At 42.6% G+C, this 17,894-nt stretch overlaps 1 protein-coding gene across 2 annotated transcripts in view; it reads left to right on the forward strand.

The window, feature by feature from the left end:
* Window positions 1-17,894, forward strand: part of ZBTB35 (zinc finger and BTB domain containing 35) — a 169,951-nt gene that overhangs the window by 18,574 nt on the left and 133,483 nt on the right. For both annotated transcript variants that reach the window (XM_086960600.1, XM_086960599.1), the window contains exons 3-4: window positions 12,764-12,865; window positions 16,171-16,315. In XM_086960600.1, coding sequence (XP_086816726.1) covers window positions 12,764-12,865; window positions 16,171-16,315 — 247 coding nt within the window. The remainder of the gene's footprint in view (window positions 1-12,763; window positions 12,866-16,170; window positions 16,316-17,894) is intronic.

A 17,894-nucleotide genomic window follows, 5' to 3' on the forward strand; every position in this document is an offset into this window, starting at 1 on the left:
ATGGGGTTACTGGCAAGTTGGGGTTGCTTCAGTGGAAGGAGGGTGGTGGCGCGCTGTTTGGAGCAGAATGGGGCCTTGGAGATATCTTCCCTGCCTCACTTGAACTACTTTTGGCAATATTTCAGTTGTTTATTTGCGGTGCGTGCTCCGGCACTTCAATACCACAGCGCCTAACATATGTTATAGTTTAGACTTGCATGCTGATGTGTCTTGGATTTTGATATTTACCCGAATACACTGTGAGGTGTTGCGATGTGGGGAGGATGGGAGGTGTTACCTTGCACACTATCGGATGAGTCTTATCGCATTGCTTGTAATTGTGTTTTATGGGGTCTTGCGATGTGGGGAGGATGAGGGGTGGAACCTTGCGCAATGTTGGATGGGACTTATCGCGTTGATTCTAAATGTCTTTTTAACTGCTTCCAGAGCGGGACATTGGGGGTTGTTGCACAGAGGGGGGGGGGATGTTTGGTTACAATGTTACGAGATAATGTTAGTCACGAAACCTACCGAAGAGTTGCTATATCTTGACACAACAGGAATTTGTGGTTGTATGCGAGAAGGTATTCTCGTAGTGCAGTTTATACACACAAGCACAAGACTACTGACGACCACCGGAGTGCATGCTATACTGAGATTCAGAGTGATTGCTCACTGGCCATCGTCAAATAACCTTTTGAGAGATGAGACCTACACCACTCATGGGGGACACTGACCTAAATATTTTAACGTGGAATGTCAGAGGCCTTAGGGACCCCAGGAAATGGCGACAGGTTCTATCGTACCTGGATCGTCACTCAATACACATAGCCTTTCTCCAAGAAACTCACTTCAGGGCACAGACCACTCACACCTTTGCCAACAGGTGGGCGATCCACACTGTTCTCATCCTTCTCGACATATGCTAGGGGCACAGCAATTTTGGTAAGAAGGGTTACACCCTTTGCTATGGCTGGATCCAAGATAGACTCTCAAGGGAGGTACTGCATGATGTGGGGTAGACTAGGGCACATAGCGGTCACATTGGTGTGCTGCTCCGGTCCCAACGTTGACGACCCGGGGTTCTTCACTGAGCTGTGCACGGCGATTGTGGGGACGGGACCTCACAACCTCATTTGGAGAGGAGACTAATACCACACTTGATCCTTCCTTGGACAGATCACACCCAGCCCCACAACATTACACTAAGGCGCGAACGGAACTTTGTGCTGCAATTACAGACCACAGTCTGGTAGACGCCTGGAGACGCCTCCACATTGATACGAGGGAGGGCACACACTTTACAGCACAAGCGCGCTCATGGGCCAGGCTTGACTATATCTTCCTGACGTCACAGCTTTATACCTCGCTTGTTCGATCACAACACCTCCCCAGAACATATTCGGATCACTCCCCTGTGAAAATCACATTGCGCTCGGCGGACCTGGCTCCCCCCCCCCCCCCCCACAACTGCTTGGCAAATGCAACCTACGATGATACTAGACACCACCTTTCAAGAGGAGCTGCGCGATGAATGTCTTGATTTTTTCAGGAGGAATAAAGATTCAGTTAGGGACGTTGAAACTATTTGGGACACATTCAAGGTAACGTTAAGAGGGATTTGCATTGCTAAAGGAGCCGGGGTCCTAAAGAATATTGTGGCCCGAATACTGACATTGGAAAAAGAACTTAAACGCCTAGAAACGTCATTGGCTAATGCTCCCACTGATACCGCCCTCTTGGAGGTACGGGAAAAAATTTCTGAGTACGCTGTTGAAGCCACTAGGGAATTTAGAGGCAAGTACTGGACCGCTCGCCGCTATGGCGAAGGCGAAAGACCAGGAAAGGCCTTGGCCTCCACGATTAAACTGGCGCGCACACCCAATATTATACTTGAACTTGAAGACCCAGAAGGTGTGGTGATTCGAGACACTTCACAAATCCTTAATTCCTTTGTGTCATATTACAGCACACTGTATGCTTCCTCTAGAGTGGAAGATCTTCGGCTGCAAGACTACCTAGCTGACGTCTCCCTGGGCTGGCTTAGTGATGCACAAAGGGCCTTTCTTAGTGCGCCCTTTGAATTAGATGAAGTGAGAGAAGCGATTATGGGTATGGGTATGAGGTCAGGTAAGGCCACGGGACTAGACGGAATCCCAATTGAATTTGATAAAACTTACATTGACTTTATGGCCCCTGTATTGCGAGAGGTCTATGAAGACGCCCTTGAGGTAGGCCATTTGCCACCATCTATGAGGATTGCACTTATTACATCACTACTCAAACCCGGAAAACCTGCAAACAAATGTGACTCTTATCGTCCACTCTCATTGCTAAATTGTGATGTTAAGGTTCTTGCCAAACTTATTGCTAATCGTATCAGCCTCCTACTTCCCACCCTGATGCTACCTGACCAATCCGGATTTGTGCCTGGCAGGACAACCTCACATAATTTGCGTACCTTTTTCTCCGTCCTCAACTCAGTGCACGAAGACCAACCAATGGCGGCCGGTTTCCTCGATGCCACTAAGGCGTTTGATTCCCTTGAATGGGATTATGTGTTTCAAGTCCTGGAGAGGATGGGCTTTCCGGCAATATTCATCTCCTGGATCCGGCTCCTTTATGAGCATCCGATGGCCAAAGTACTTATTAATGGCAGACTGTCTGCGGAATTCCCCATCACCAGGGGGACCAGGCAGGGTTGTCCCCTCTCGCCTCTCTTATTCGCGATAGCTACGGAACCTTTAGCCGCCAAACTGCGACAACATCATAGAGACAGTGCACTACGTTCTTTTCCAAAGCAAATACTAATATCGATGTATGCAGATGACATCACTTTGTATATACGTGATCCGAGCGAAAACCTAAACCCAATTCTTAGGGAATTCATACAATTTGGTAGACTCTCAGGAGTTCAGATTAATTGGAGTAAGTCTTGCATATTTCCGCTCACGCCTTCCACAACACGCTTTGACTTGTATTATCCTATCACCTGGAGCGACGGGGATTTCAAATACTTGGGTATACACATAGAAAAAGATAGAGATGAGCTACTCCAAGCCAACTATGGCACTACTATGAATCGCATTATTGATAACGTTGCACGTTGGATTACCTTGCCTCTTTCTATGGCAGGTAGGACATCCTTGATCAAAATGGTGATCCTTCCACAACTACTATACCTCTTTTTGAATATTCCGTTCTACCCGGGCAGGTCCTTTTTTTAACAACTTCAGTCAGAACTCCTTAAACTTGTATGGGGCGAAAAGTCCCCTTGTCTAAAATGGGACAACCTAATTCGGCCCTATAACCAGGGCGGTTTTGGTGTGCCTGATTTTGAACTATATTACCAGGCAGCTCAAGCTCATTATGCCTATTTTTGGGTACATCAACCTAGATATATGCCCCAGCTAGCCGCTGAGCACTGGCTGGCCCATCCTATCCCTATAGAAGGTGCACTCTACGCTTTGGTACCTGGCAGGGACAAAACGCCCACAACAGTGATGAGCACAGTTACCGCATGGAATGGACCCGACTGGCTGCTAGACTGGAGGTTGCAATGCTCTATGCGCCGTTGTTGCCACTGGCCTACCACCCAAATATGCCCCTATTACAGGAAACGGGATACCGCAAACTGCTCCACAAGATTCATTTAGACACCTGGGGAGATCTATATCCTAATGGTCCGTTTCGCTCCATGGAACATCTGTATGAAGGCATACAACCATCTCCGCTTGAAATCTTTCTATACATCAGGCTCCGTCAAGGACTGAAGGCACGGACACCTGACTTTCTGAATGAACCGGTGGCCTTAGTCCCTTTATAGCTTATACTCCAAAATGACAACCCTTGTAAGCCAGTGTCGACAATATACAGGACAGTACATACACAAATAGATTACCTACCTTTGGCAGCCAAACTGAAATGGGACCTAGATCTAGAAATACCTCACAGACAAGCAATGGGCATTTGGGCATTTGCCTCCAGCAAACAGAACGCATCTCTGCTAGCAGTAGACATAGAACTATACATTATAAGTTTTTACATTGCATATATTACACCCGGGCCCGAATATATAGACTTCAACTTCGCACTACTGACCACTGTGATAGATGCCATGCTCCAGGGGCTGACTTCTTACATCTTGCGTGGGCGTGCGATGCAGTCCAACGCTACTGGGTTCAGGTACTCGCAGCGCAGTCCAAAATGATTCACACTGAGGTAGCTCCCTCCCCTGTTCTAGCGCTATTGGGGTACGTAGAACCCCTACAGGCGGCACACCGCAAGTTTGTTGCTCTGGCCCTCTTGGTGGCAAAAAGAAGAGTTACATGTCGATGGGGCAGGGGCAGGGCCCCTAAATTTAAGGAATGGCTACATGACCTAACTTATTGCCAGGAACAGTTAAATACATATTCTGAATTGTTGCCAATAACTTCACAGCCCAGCGATATTTGGGCCTCTTTGCAATGTTACCTATCCCAAGAGAATACCGATACCGAAGAGGGGCCACCGGTCTAAGAACCCCCTTGACTCTCTCATTGGGGCACTCTTCACTATACGAACAGATGTGAGTTGACATCAGGTGGCCCGGGTTGTTGTGGAAGCCACTTTGGGCGTGATCTTGGGATGGAGGAAGGTGCTTTACGAACAGACATTGGATCATCCTGCTAGGAGGCTTTTGTATCAGGACTGACATATGGGGGACGCTTTCTCTTGCAGTGCGCGGCTTCTGTGATGACCTCCTTTCTCATGGGAATACAATGAAGTTGTGTGGGGCCTGTGCTATGGTACATGCTATAACTGATTGCACTATTGAAATGACTGATGATGCTATTGTATTGACATACTGTGATACATGTTCCGGTGATCTGAATCTACACATGCATTGTGAAAATAGACTGAAATGTGTAACTGTAATGCACTCTTTGATGAAGGTTATCGATGTAAAACCCCAAAATAAAGTAAAAAAAAATATATATATATACACCTAAAAGTAATCGTGTACCTTAAGTTCAAGTTCGGCTCTGCAAAGCACTAATGACATGACGCACAGGCAGGCCATCCCGTGAGTGAGGAAATGCCGCACTAAGGTGCTGGACATGGGCTGGCGATGCTCGTAGTCTGCACACCAGCACTCACAGGCTGTGATGCAGCACACAGTCTGCCAGTCTCCTCTACTGTTCCTATTTGCTGACATCAATTCGCCATGATACCGGGAGAAGTACTGCACACTGACCTGCTCAAAGGGAGCCTCTCAGCCTTCGTTCCATTAGGATTGTTGAAGCACGCCTGGCGCGAAAGGGGTGTTTGAATCTGCCGACCAATTAAAAGGTGCAATCAGCACGGCTACTGTACTGCTCCAATAGCAGCGATTAGGTCAATATGAGCCCGCCCTTCCTGCAGCCACAAGGAAGCCTCACTAGACGCATTCCGTGACAGCAGGCAGTGAGTTTATATTAGTATTTATAGAGAGTTGGTTGCAAGAAGATACACGCTCTAAGCGGGCATTATGGCAGTGCTTATTTTTAACAGAATTGTAAGCATCGCCGCGGCAGGCAACAAACTACCACTAGCTGAGTGAGATTGACGTTTCACTCCCCCAGCCAGTCACTGGCTAGGCTCGAGCCCAGTCATGGGCTGCTAGCCAATCAGAGCCCTCTAACGGGTCTCTGGCTCGCTTCCAGCCTTTTTGATTGGCTGTGGGTACTCTGGGCCTGTATTACTTACCTGATTTAATGTCTACTTGTCCGTTGGACAAAATAGACATTAAATCTTCTTGCCCGTAACAAATAACAACATGGCTCGGGCGTTGGGCGATATGATTCCCCCACCCCTGTCCTATAAACAAGACTTGGATTCATATCTCTATTCTAAAACAGAAAATGTGAATGTTATATCATATTGTAGATAGGTACATATCGTAAATGGCTATTAGCACATATTTTAAAGCAACTGTCTATTTGCAAAGAAGACTATTGTCAATGATTTATCATATCAGCCCATTATTGGTGGCATACAGAATATGCTCCTTTAAAAGAAAATCACATTTTAAGAATATGAACCTGAAATATGCTCTCCTCCCTCCACTACATTTTATTTGGGTAATTCAAAGCTTTATATTTTCATTTTGCATTATGGTAAAGCTTAAAATATTACACCTATTTCAAAAACAAACGTATGATGTACTAACACTTGTAGTGCAGAGCTTGCCTCACACTTAAAACTCTGGAGTTATGTCTAATTCCATTTTCATGAATTGATTCTATTATAGTTACGCCTGAATGCTTGAGTTTCTTTTGGACTAAGTTCAAATTAACCTCACTTTTCAATGTTTATTTTTAGATATTTATCTGGCTTACTTCATTTTGATTCAAGTGCTTAATATGGGATCCCATATTGGCTTTTAAGACAGCAGCCTTCTCATACCTGGCAGCCAAAAGGTGGAATGAATTACCTGTAGATCTCAGACATACCATTACCTACCTTCAATTCCGGCAAAAATTAAAAACTCACCTCTTCCCAAAAAACGAAATCACCCAGCATAGCCATCAGCAGTCTCCCTCGTTTCATAGCGCCGTGATATCCCATGGGATGAGTGTCGCGCTTTATAAATACTGGAAATAAATAAATTTTCAATCCAAGTTTGAACAGAAAGTTTGAGCACGGTTTCAGCTCACTTGCCTTGTTTATCCACTTTATGTTTATTTTTTAGGTCTGGGATCAGCCAAGATCTTGGGGCATATTATCAAAGTCTGGTGATCACATTATCGCTAGCTTTAGCGTCTGTTTTCGGGCGAAAAGCAGCGATAATTTTATCGCTTTATTAACAAGGACACACTAACGCGTGTTTCCTTGCCTCAGCGCCCGGCTTCCTATCGCCTCGTATCGCTAATAAAATGCAAGGTAGGCGTGCCCCTTACAACTACATTATAAAATATCGCTAACGGTGCTTCGCTGTATTTACAACAAAGCCCCGTCCGGTTTAGCGCGGATTTTTTTACGTGCTAACTGGGCTTTAACGATGGAATTTAACGTCTGTTAAATTAAAAATTTAGACATACCTAACATGGGAGGTGGATTGTGTGGCTAAGACCAAAGGTCCTATCATCAAGGCTATCGCTGTTTTCCATGGAACATCGCCGGAAAGCTGGACAGCGTTGTTCCATGGAAAACGGCGATATCCCCGCTATCGCTAGAATATTTATCGCCATAGCGCTAAGCATTGTTAATACAGCGCTAGCATGGCGATGATTTCCAGCATTAGCCGGCAATAAAAAATCTCACGCTAAGCGCGGTCAGCGATAATTATCGCTGCCGCTTAATAATATGCCCCTTTGTTTTTAAATACAAATGTGTATAGTATACATACAGGGACTTTCAGGCAGCTTTTTTCTGCGGTATGCTGTAATGTCATTCAGATTTTGCTTCTGCACATCATACAGCACGAGGCACAGGGTCACCCCACTTCAGACTAGGGCTTGCCTGGCTTGCAATGTGCAAATCGACACTATGTGCCAGGCACTAATGGTGCAATATCTGCTTTTATGGTATTAAAAATATATGCATTTGATTTTGAGCAATGCTTGTTTTACTGATACGAAGGACCAGCATCTCCCCCAACATTGCTGCCTGGCCATTTAACGTGTTGTGTGTCTTCATATAACAATTAACAAACAAAATAACCACTGGCAAAGCCAAAAGGTCTGCAAGCAACACCAGACCTATTGGCTTTGCCAATATTTGTTTAATTGCATAAGCACCTTTTGTTCTGTATTTCCAGCTTCAGTCTATAGTTTCAGATGGGTTTTGTAATAGTGATCCTCTCTCTTCAGGGGTTTGAACACTTACAAGATAATATAGATATTTTTTTTATTATTCCACAATCGCATCTTAAACATTAAGATCAGATGTTTGCCTTCTCTGAAACTGTTTTTGCTGGCTTTGTTTGCACTAATTTCCAGGAATTCTGGTCAACCCCAAACCATGTTCTTGGAAGGAAACAATTATGATTTTTTCATTGCCAATGAGGATGAAGCTCCAGGAGCCAGTAATGCTAGCACTTCTGAAGCAGGCCATGCAACATGTTTTTTGGGTTTTAGAGGACAATGTTTCTGTAGAGTTTAGTTGTTTGGTTTATGGAAGAAAACTTGAACTAGGCCTTTAGCTGTACGATATGGGTATTTCGGAAAGAGCCTCTACCTTACTTAAACTCTTTTATCTATATTATTTATAGTCAAACACAATGTATTTAGTCAGTCTCGATTTGAACCGAAACCCAGCTTGGTATGCCAGTGCTTCAGACCTGTTTCATGGTTTTATTCGGATAAACGTTTTAAAAATGGAAAATGTCTTTATGAAGCTTTATTTCGAAGTGTTAGACGTACTGCCTTTACATGTTATTAGGCAGAACTGTCTTCATTTAGCTGTTTCACTTGTCTTGTCATAAATATATTTGTTGAAGGCATGACATTCTGTAACCTAAATGTTGGTTGTGGTTAAATAATTGTGTGGTTCAAATCTGTAGGAAGCTGAACTGGTCATGAAACTGATGCTGATATACTTCTCAGTAGGAATGCATTTTGGGCATCAGTTTACAGGAGCTTGAAAGGCTTGGGAACTTGCCAGCAGAATGATCTTTGGGTTCACCTTTTTTGATCCTGCTCTTGGTGCATTTTTTGAATGTTTGTCACTTCAAACGAAACTAGACCTACCTAATATCTGATTTACTAAAGTACTTTTGTCATTCCATACTTATTGCTTCCGAGAACACAAATTTAGCAAAAATAACCTGGTCAGTGATGAAAGTGCAGCTTCTCAAACATTCGCCATCCACTATTCAGTATACTATTTTAGATCTCATAGGGAACATGACATCCACTTCTGTGTATGATGTCTTGGTGCTAAGAAAATGTACAGCAGCATAACAGCAGATCACCTCATTGGTTGTTTGAAAACAAGATATTTTAAAGGTTTTGTAATTTGTTGATGGTCTTCAATAGGTCTTTGATAGTTGATAAGTAGTATCATTTTGAGACTGCTAGCTCAGATGGTGTCCATCCAACAGACATCTTGGTTGATTTGCAATATTTTTAAGCGCAGTAGGTATGAGAATTGGAAAGTGTGCCCAGTAAAATTGTTGTATTTCCCAAAGAGAAGTGCTTGGGATAAGGGCAAGGCGCCAGGGATGTGAATTTGGGTGTAAGTCTCTCCTCTGGGGGTGAACCAAGGTGGTGGTTTGGATGTAGCAGTTGATTGAGATACTGGAATTACTCTTAGAGTGCCTGCTCCCCTTTTTGCATACTTTGCCCCCATTGGGTATGTTTCAGACCTGCTTAGTTTAGATTAGAGAACATGACATACATCTGCATTGCCAGGCTAAAGCTCGCTGGTTTTTGACTTTTCCTGGGATTTGTACCTTTTTATAGGAGTAAATTTGCTTGTTTTTAGGGTTTGAAACCTACCTTCCCTCCTTGGTTTTAAGAACAGTGTTGCTATCTGTTATGCTGAACTTCTGTGCGGGCTGGGTATTGTTGATCAAACTACTGTTTTAGAGTCATTATTCAGGGAATTGGCCTCTTTCTCAGATAACATTAGATGTTTCCACTTGTTATTTTTGGAGCAACCCCAGCAGGTGAAATTGTGACCCTTTCCTCCCCTTCTGTTGTGTACCACAGGAGTTCACTCTTTACCCGGCTGTGGCCTTTATTTGACCATGGCACTAACTTTGAAGTTGCCTTACAATACAGAGGATACCCACGCGTATAAACAATTCTCATACTTAAGACACACACATAGCCTGTAAGATCTGGAGAGCTAACACTGTTGCCTACGGTGAGATAGCCTGTACGAGCAGAAAGGACAGAGCTGTTAGCGATGGTGGAAGCCTGTAAGAGTCGGTGCGCTTTGACTGCTGTATGATCTGGAGGGCTAGTGTTTGTTCTCCACAGTGAGAGAGCCTGTAAGAGCAGAGACGGTACCTCTGCTGTCTGAAGTGAGAGCCTGTAAGGACTGGAGTGATTTCACTGCTATTTCAAGAGCCTGTGAGACCCGGAGGGATAGCACGGTTGTATTTGGTTATAGCGTGTAAGAGCAGGCATGTTTCTCAGTTCATCTTTAAAAACATCACTTAAAAATTAATATATATTTCTAAACGCAGTTATATTATCCGATATACTACGGCGAAACTTACGAGAATTAAAATATATATATATATATATATATATATATATATATATATATATATATTAATAAAGACACCTTATTAGTTTCTAGCACGTTTTTTGTTGCATGGTTTACATGCCCTATATTTTAAGGCCTGGCTCGCTTGGTTCGGCTCCTCTCTCCCTGTTAATTTGCTGGCTCACCCATCTCTACATCTAGGCGCTAGGCTCCAAGTAGCACCCACTCAGGAGGACACTTGAACTAAAGAGTGGCCGAGGTCCTTTAAATCAAGCCTCTGCTTTGGGCGCAGCTGGAAGTCAAAATAACAGAGGCCCCTCAGGCAGATGGCTACAGGCGCTGTTGAACGTGTCTGGGTGTCAACAAATTACACCAGGACAGACTCGGCATATTTCCAGTCTTGATCAAGCTCAACAATAGCTGCCGGATCCGGGGTGCATCTGCACTGTGTGCAGTTTTATTATGCATAATTTTGAAAACACAAGGCTGGCTGTCTCTAGAGCAGACCTAATTAGTGAAGCGGTGCGCAGGATCTATTTAAACCCCACCAGCGCTTTTATCAATCCTGTAGGCTACAGGTATTGATAAAAGCGCCGGTGGTATTTACAGGCTGTAGCGCCACATAACCAACCACCGTATGCAGCGAAAAGATGCCGCTTGTTCCAGCTGCGCCGGATCCCGCCGGGCGGCTGGGGGAGAAAGCGCGCTCGATTTAATTACCGCTTGGCGCTGCGACAAATTGGTTGCAGGAACATTACCCCCGCAGAGACGGCAAACTGTTCAGGCTCAAGGCAAAGCCTGTAATTCTCGGCTGCCTCTTGACTGGCACTGGCGGCCTGTCCGTCAGCGCGGCGCGGGGACACGAGATCAGGTTCTCGGGCAGTAATGGAAGGTGCAGCTGGCCATGAAATTGGGCTTCGGCCCGACGGGATCCGAGAGGCAGGGGCCCTCTCCGATCCACGCGCATTTGTAGAGTACCACCGTCAAATGCTGACTCGCTCCTCCTTTCTCCGATTTCTTGGGTAGGCATTACTTAAGAAACGCGTTAGGTAAGAATTATTAAGGCTGGTAAATTACAGAAGTAAATGAATCTGTTTACTCACTCTACAAACAAGAAGCACGTGCACACGGACAGCGGGAGGGGGGACGGGCTTGTTATGTATGTATTTTAACTTGTACTATAGGGCTCACGGACAGCGGGAGGGGGGCGGGCACACGGACAGCGGGAGGGGGGCGGGTTAACAGGCACACAGCGGACAGTGGGAGGGGGCGGGTTAACAGGCACACGGACAGCGTGAAGGGGGGCGGGCACACGGACAGCGGGAGGGTGGTCAGGAAACAGCCAGCGGGACAGGGACAAGGCGAACAATGAACACAAACATCGGTGTAAAAAAAAAAAAAAGTACACGCCCACAGTGGCCACGTCTTCATGACATTGCGGAGAGGGAAAGAATCGGCGGAACGCCCACCAATCGCCTCGGGAAATGACGGGCAGATCTCTCTTCCAATGGCTAGCCTCCATTTATGGAGCTAGCCAATGGAAGAGAGAGGCGGAACGAAGGCCACACTGTTCTAACATTAGATTTAGACTAAAAACTGTATTACTAACAAAAAAAATTGTATTGGGAGACACCCTTTTGACGAAAAGGGAATGGGTTTGTAATCGGCAAATATAAAGGGGATCCCTTTTCCTAATTTTTAGTAGCAGCTGAGACCAAATGAATAGTCCCCCTGCTAAGCCTCGTTCTATGGTAACCGCGTGAGTATAGTCAATGTTTGGAGTTATACCCCACAAAATAACAAATTCACAAATCTAACATTGGTCTAGACAATTCTTAAACAATTCTATGACAACCCTTTTTGGTGCAACTTTCAACAAGAATGAAGTAAGAAAAGGTTTTGCATTTTGTATTGAAAATTATTTATTAAAAATAGGAGCTGATCTGTTTGTTTGTCACAATACTGTTAAAAACAATTTTACATTTTATTAAAACATCACATTATATATTTGTTAAAAAAAACTATTTGAAAAGCAAGAAAACTGTTGACGCGGCGTTTCGGTGAAAACGTTGGTCACCTTCTTCAGGACAATGCTTTCTTATATTAAAAACAATCTAGTTAGAAAGATATATAAAAGAATTTTTGTTACAAAATCTACCAATTTCTAAAGGCAAAACCTTAATTACACAATTTATGGTTTACAGTATTCAGATTAATTTTAACTAAATAAAAGCAGATTAGTTAACCAAGCCTATTTGTTGTTCGGTCATTGACTGGGTACATTTCTAATACAGTGTTATTTTCAGTTGCATGACTTAAACAAGAAAAAAATACATAACTTGATGAGGGTTGAAGCATGACATTCATCTCAGCCACTGGAAATCAACCAGGTGGCATCCCAATCCATAGTTATTTTGCACACTATGCCAGGGTCAAAACTGATTTGCAGATAGCTGGGTCAAAACTCCGGTGGCATGGTGTGCAAGGTTACAATGTTTTTTACACGTATTGTGCTCTCCAATGTTGGCATGTATGATTCAATATTAAAGCATTGTAGTGAAAGTACGTTTATATTTGCTTTCAATATGAGTCTTTCTCATTGTAGGTCACCAGTTCAAGGCTCACAAGGCTGTTCTTGCTGCCTGCAGCCAATTCTTCTACAAGTTTTTTCAGGATTTCACCCAGGAGCCTCTTGTGGAAATAGAAGGTGATTGTTTCTTTGTTTTGTTACACCACTGTTCATCACTGGCATTTCCTTCTTCTGCGGCCTTCCAAGATTATTACTATGTATGTCAAAGAAGAATGCCGTTTCAGTATGTAATGGGGAGGGGGTAAGCATGTAATGAAATCTGTCTGATTATAGAACCTTGTTTTCCCAGTGCATCTACAATAGGCTAGGAGGCTGCTAGACATTTATGATATCTTATGAATGTACTTACACCTGTTAGAATGTATTTTAGCACTTGGATATGAATGCATAAAGGCTCTGTGGTGGTTGCATAGATTACGAAGATGGATCATGTGGTAGAATCCAGCAACTTTGTTCATCTTGCTGCATGCTCCTATGCTGTTCTATTCCAATAATTTCCCGATGCTGTAAGCTATGTAGGGAAAAAGGACTTGTAGATGGAGGTATTGAGGATAGGAAAGAGTGTGGGGGTAAGATCGTGTTTTATTTAATAGACAAGCTGTCCCTATCAATCCTGGTCTCTCGTGAGACTTCGTCTAGATTCCCTGCATGGGATGTGTTCAAGATCTGAAACTAACAGGTTGATTTGGGAGCGCGTTAAGCTGCCACAAATGTCTCACTGGTCTGTAGGTCAGTGCCTTAGGATGATGTGCAGCACAGTAACTCTGCTTTCCAAATGAAGTCAAACTCTCAGAGGATTTAGGTGAGTTTTAGTGGAATCATTAGTAGTATATGAGCAGTTTTAAAGTTCTCTCTTTCGGTGCACAAACCGCTTTACATACATATAACAAGAGTAAGCCTTTTGAATTATCAAAAAATATATTCCCCCTTGACCTCTATAACTTTAACGGTATATATCCAACACTTTAATTTTGGTATTTTAATACATAAGGGCAAACAACAAGAAATTTTTTTTGGGGAACTTTATAATTTTATTATTTTTTTCATTAGTTGTATTTCTTAGTACAAAAGTTTTTTCCCATTTATCGATTTATCACATCAGTTAATATATTTTATCAAAAAACACATAGTATAAAACACATCATATTGTAATATCATCAGTAAAAAACTATTTCATGCAGGGAAAACAATATACAAAACAATCAACACTCTCACAGGTACATACACCCCTTACTTATCATGCATACTACATTCATTCTTGATTCTGCGTCTGAGGGATCGCAGGTGGTAGTGCAAATTAATACGCAAGGTCGACGCGTTTCGGCAGTGTAGACCGCCTTCCTCAGGACCTGTCTTGCAGAATACTCATGCACAAACAATATTTTTATGGCCCCTGCATGGTTGGGTATCTTCAATTCTGGGAAAGGATTCCTATCAGGCTTCAAGTATTGACTTCAGGGCTTATTTTTGTATTACTTCCTATTTTATCAGATATTATCTTTTTCTGCTGGTTGTTGGTGCAAAGGCTTGTTATTTATAGATCCGATGTTTAACTTGTTGCCACAATGTCTGAAACTTGGAGCATGAAGTAACTCTCTCAGTGGTTAGAAACGCGAGTAACCGTTGTGTTATTATTTTCGAAACCGTGGTGTATCTTGTCTATAGGTGTAATACATCTTTCCCGCAAAGCGTTCTCTGACGGCGGAAAGTGAGGGCGACCTGAGGCAGCACTGCGCCTTTCAAAGTCAATACTTGAAGCCTGATAGGAATCCTTTCCCAGAATTGAAGATACCCAACCATGCAGGGGCCATAAAAATATTGTTTGTGCATGAGTATTCTGCAAGACAGGTCCTGAGGAAGGCGGTCTACACTGCCGAAACGCGTCGACCTTGCGTATTAATTTGCACTACCACCTGCGATCCCTCAGACGCAGAATCAAGAATGAATGTAGTATGCATGATAAGTAAGGGGTGTATGTACCTGTGAGAGTGTTGATTGTTTTGTATATTGTTTTCCCTGCATGAAATAGTTTTTTACTGATGATATTACAATATGATGTGTTTTATACTATGTGTTTTTTGATAAAATATATTAACTGATGTGATAAATCGATAAATGGGAAAAAACTTTTGTACTAAGAAATACAACTAATGAAAAAAATAATAAAATTATAAAGTTCCCCCAAAAATTTTTCTTGTTGTTTGCCCTTATGTATTAAAATACCAAAATTAAAGTGTTGGATATATACCGTTAAAGTTATAGAGGTCAAGGGGGAATATATTTTTTGATAGTGTTTTGCTTTTCCTCTCTTTCCCTGACCATTGTAGTAAAAATAGAGGGGGTCCCATTCTTATGCTAAGCCTTTTGAATTCCCCAAACTCCTCTAGTCTGCCTCTATTTCCAAGCTATGGGGATCAGGAACTGTAACCCTATTAGGAAATACAACAAGACTGGCAAAGTTGTATAAGTTGATGCAGAGAGGTCCTTTTCCGCGTTTTAGAGACCCTGGAATATGTGTTTTTATTTCAGTTGACTCTGTTATTGTCAGAGTTAAGGCTTTAGGGTGGCGGGGTGGGGAAGGGTGCAGTTTGAGAGATGAGTAAGCCCAAGCAGTCTGGGTTTTGACCAGGCACAGATGCCAATTGAACAGGCAACCTTTGCAGTATCTGGAACACCAAGAATACATTTGTTAAGCTACTTCTCAGACAGGGAAGAGGTGCATTGAGTGAATTTTATGCTACAGCAAGTGGAGCTCTGAATAGGAATACGAACTACAGTTCAAATAGAAATTATAAATATGGAAGGGTTGCCAGCTGGCTCGTTTGTTGGGCACCATCACAAATTGACTTTAGATATGCTGGAGTCTATTTTCTAATTCTATCCACAAATGACCTTCTAGGGAATCCCTCTGTCTCCTAATGCAAGTATTTCTAACTTTCTGCACAAAGAAGCATAATGGTAAATGTGGCAATTGCATTCAGAAGTTAGCACTGCAGAGAAGAATGAAAGTAACCATCTCCTGATGAGGACAACAGCAAAGTCCCCAACGATATTATTGCAACAAAAAAGTGACTTGCCTATTGCCATGGTCAGTCCTGAAACTGCTTATGCACGTTTCTCTTTTTGTTCATAGAATCCCCTTGTCCCAGTGATCCTACAATCAATGTTCAGCTTGATTTCGGACTGTCTATCGTATTATTGCTTTTTAAAATCTTTTTATTTGATGTTTTAAATGTTTGAGGCAGAGCTTTTTATACTGTGTATGATTTGTAAATTTCAGACTTTATTAATTGTGTTTGACTAGCTTAGGCAGTTATTAGTAGTGGAGGTTGAAGGATTGCATTTTGTAGCAGATGGAGAACACTTATGGTTGTGTGGGAGGTAGTTTTCAAGAGCCCGTTTATCTTTTTCCTACTTAACAGGTGTAAGCAACATGGCATTCCGTCACCTGATTGAATTCACATACACTGCAAAGCTATTGATTCAAGGGGATGAAGATGTAAATGATGTCTGGAAAGCGGCAGAGTACTTACAGATGCATGAGGCCATTAAAGCACTTGATATCAGGTAGCTTTTATCTGTTTTTGTTTTGCATGCATATGTCTGTTCCTGTTAAGCTAAGGCTGAACTCTAGTGTCTGCATCATTTATATTCGACTATGCGATTGTTTGAATGGTGAAAAATGCCACTCTTCTTCCCGTTACCCCCCAAACCAAATCTGTTGGTGCCACCAGAAACAAATCCCCCATAGCCCACCAGCTTGGTTTTACTTTAGAGGTGATTTTCTTCTTCCTCCCGCCTCAGCCTGTTTTAGGCGTTGTTATTAAATATCACAGGCATCGTGGGTGAAAACTGAGGAAATGTAAAGGGAGTCTATCTGTGGGTTTTCTGTACATTTCTGGCCTCAATCTCTCATTGTCAGCAGTGATCCTTAAGTCTAGAAAAGCTATATGTTGCCTGTTTAAGGTGCTCATAAAATTCAAATGGGATTGCAATTATTTAACCTTACGTTGAAGAATATAGCACTATTTTCTTCCCCTTCCAAAAATAGTAAAATATATTTGTAGTTTTTCTAAAACTTGGTCAAGCAATGGTACAGATTGATAGATGAAATAGATGTGTGGCTTGAAAATGGTGCAAATTCAGATTAGCCGTGCTTGGTGAAAAAGTACTCAGTATAGAAGTACCTGTGATATGTGGATACAGTTGGTACTCCCAAGTGAAAGGTTTTTTGTCATGGCCAGTTTAGCACACTGCCTTATAAAGTCCACAGAAGCAATTGTGTCTAGAGGTGTTGCTAGTAGAAGATGCGGTACTGCATTCAGAGTCCCTTTTTGTGGGATGCCAGTGTAAAAATCTCTTCGGGGGTTGGGGGATGAGGACGGGGTTTTATATAGTACGTCTTTTGACAGGTTGAGGAGGTCTTTAGTGTCTTGCGGGAAGGGCTACTGGAATGATGTGGCAGGGAAAGGGAAAATTATGTGTTAAGGTTAACTAAATTAGGCAGCAAAAAAAAGTTGAATTATGTGTTGCAATGTGGCAAATATTGTGATATCATTACTTTCTAATTGTTACACTTGTTAACACTGTAGGCATATGTTGCATCTCATTAGTACCAGTTTAATGCCTGTGTGGCAACAAGTGTTGCTGTGCTTTTGGTATTGTTTGAAGCGTTGGAGCGAAAGTTTTCTTGCTATAATTATGCAAACACGACCATGACTGCACAATCGCTTATTTCCAGTGGCATGCACTTGTAGTGAACAAGGTCATAGCCTTCACAATTAGTCTTATAAAATAAATGTTTGTAAATTGATAGAAGGGTTCAAGGATGGATCCTATACATGATACTGTTGCCTGATGGAGATGTGCATTGTTTGGAAATTTTTGGTAAAATATTAAATTATGAAGTAGTCAGAATTTCTGTCTGGTGGAACTCTGCTTATCTGTTTATCCCATTTTTTTAAGTGACCTTTCAAAACTTTGATCTCTAAATTTCAGTCTTGTGGTTGGGCCACAATTTACCTTTTGGTAATGTACATCTGTCCATCAGTAAGTAATCTTTAGCATTCTGTTCAGTAGTCGTACCTTCCCCGTTGTCTGCTGGTGTGATCACTGTGTCCGGGTGGGTCATTAATGATGTTAAAAC

This window comes from Lissotriton vulgaris, chromosome 3_1 (assembly GCF_964263255.1).
Source record: "Lissotriton vulgaris chromosome 3_1, aLisVul1.2, whole genome shotgun sequence".
Lineage (NCBI taxonomy): Eukaryota > Metazoa > Chordata > Amphibia > Caudata > Salamandridae > Lissotriton > Lissotriton vulgaris.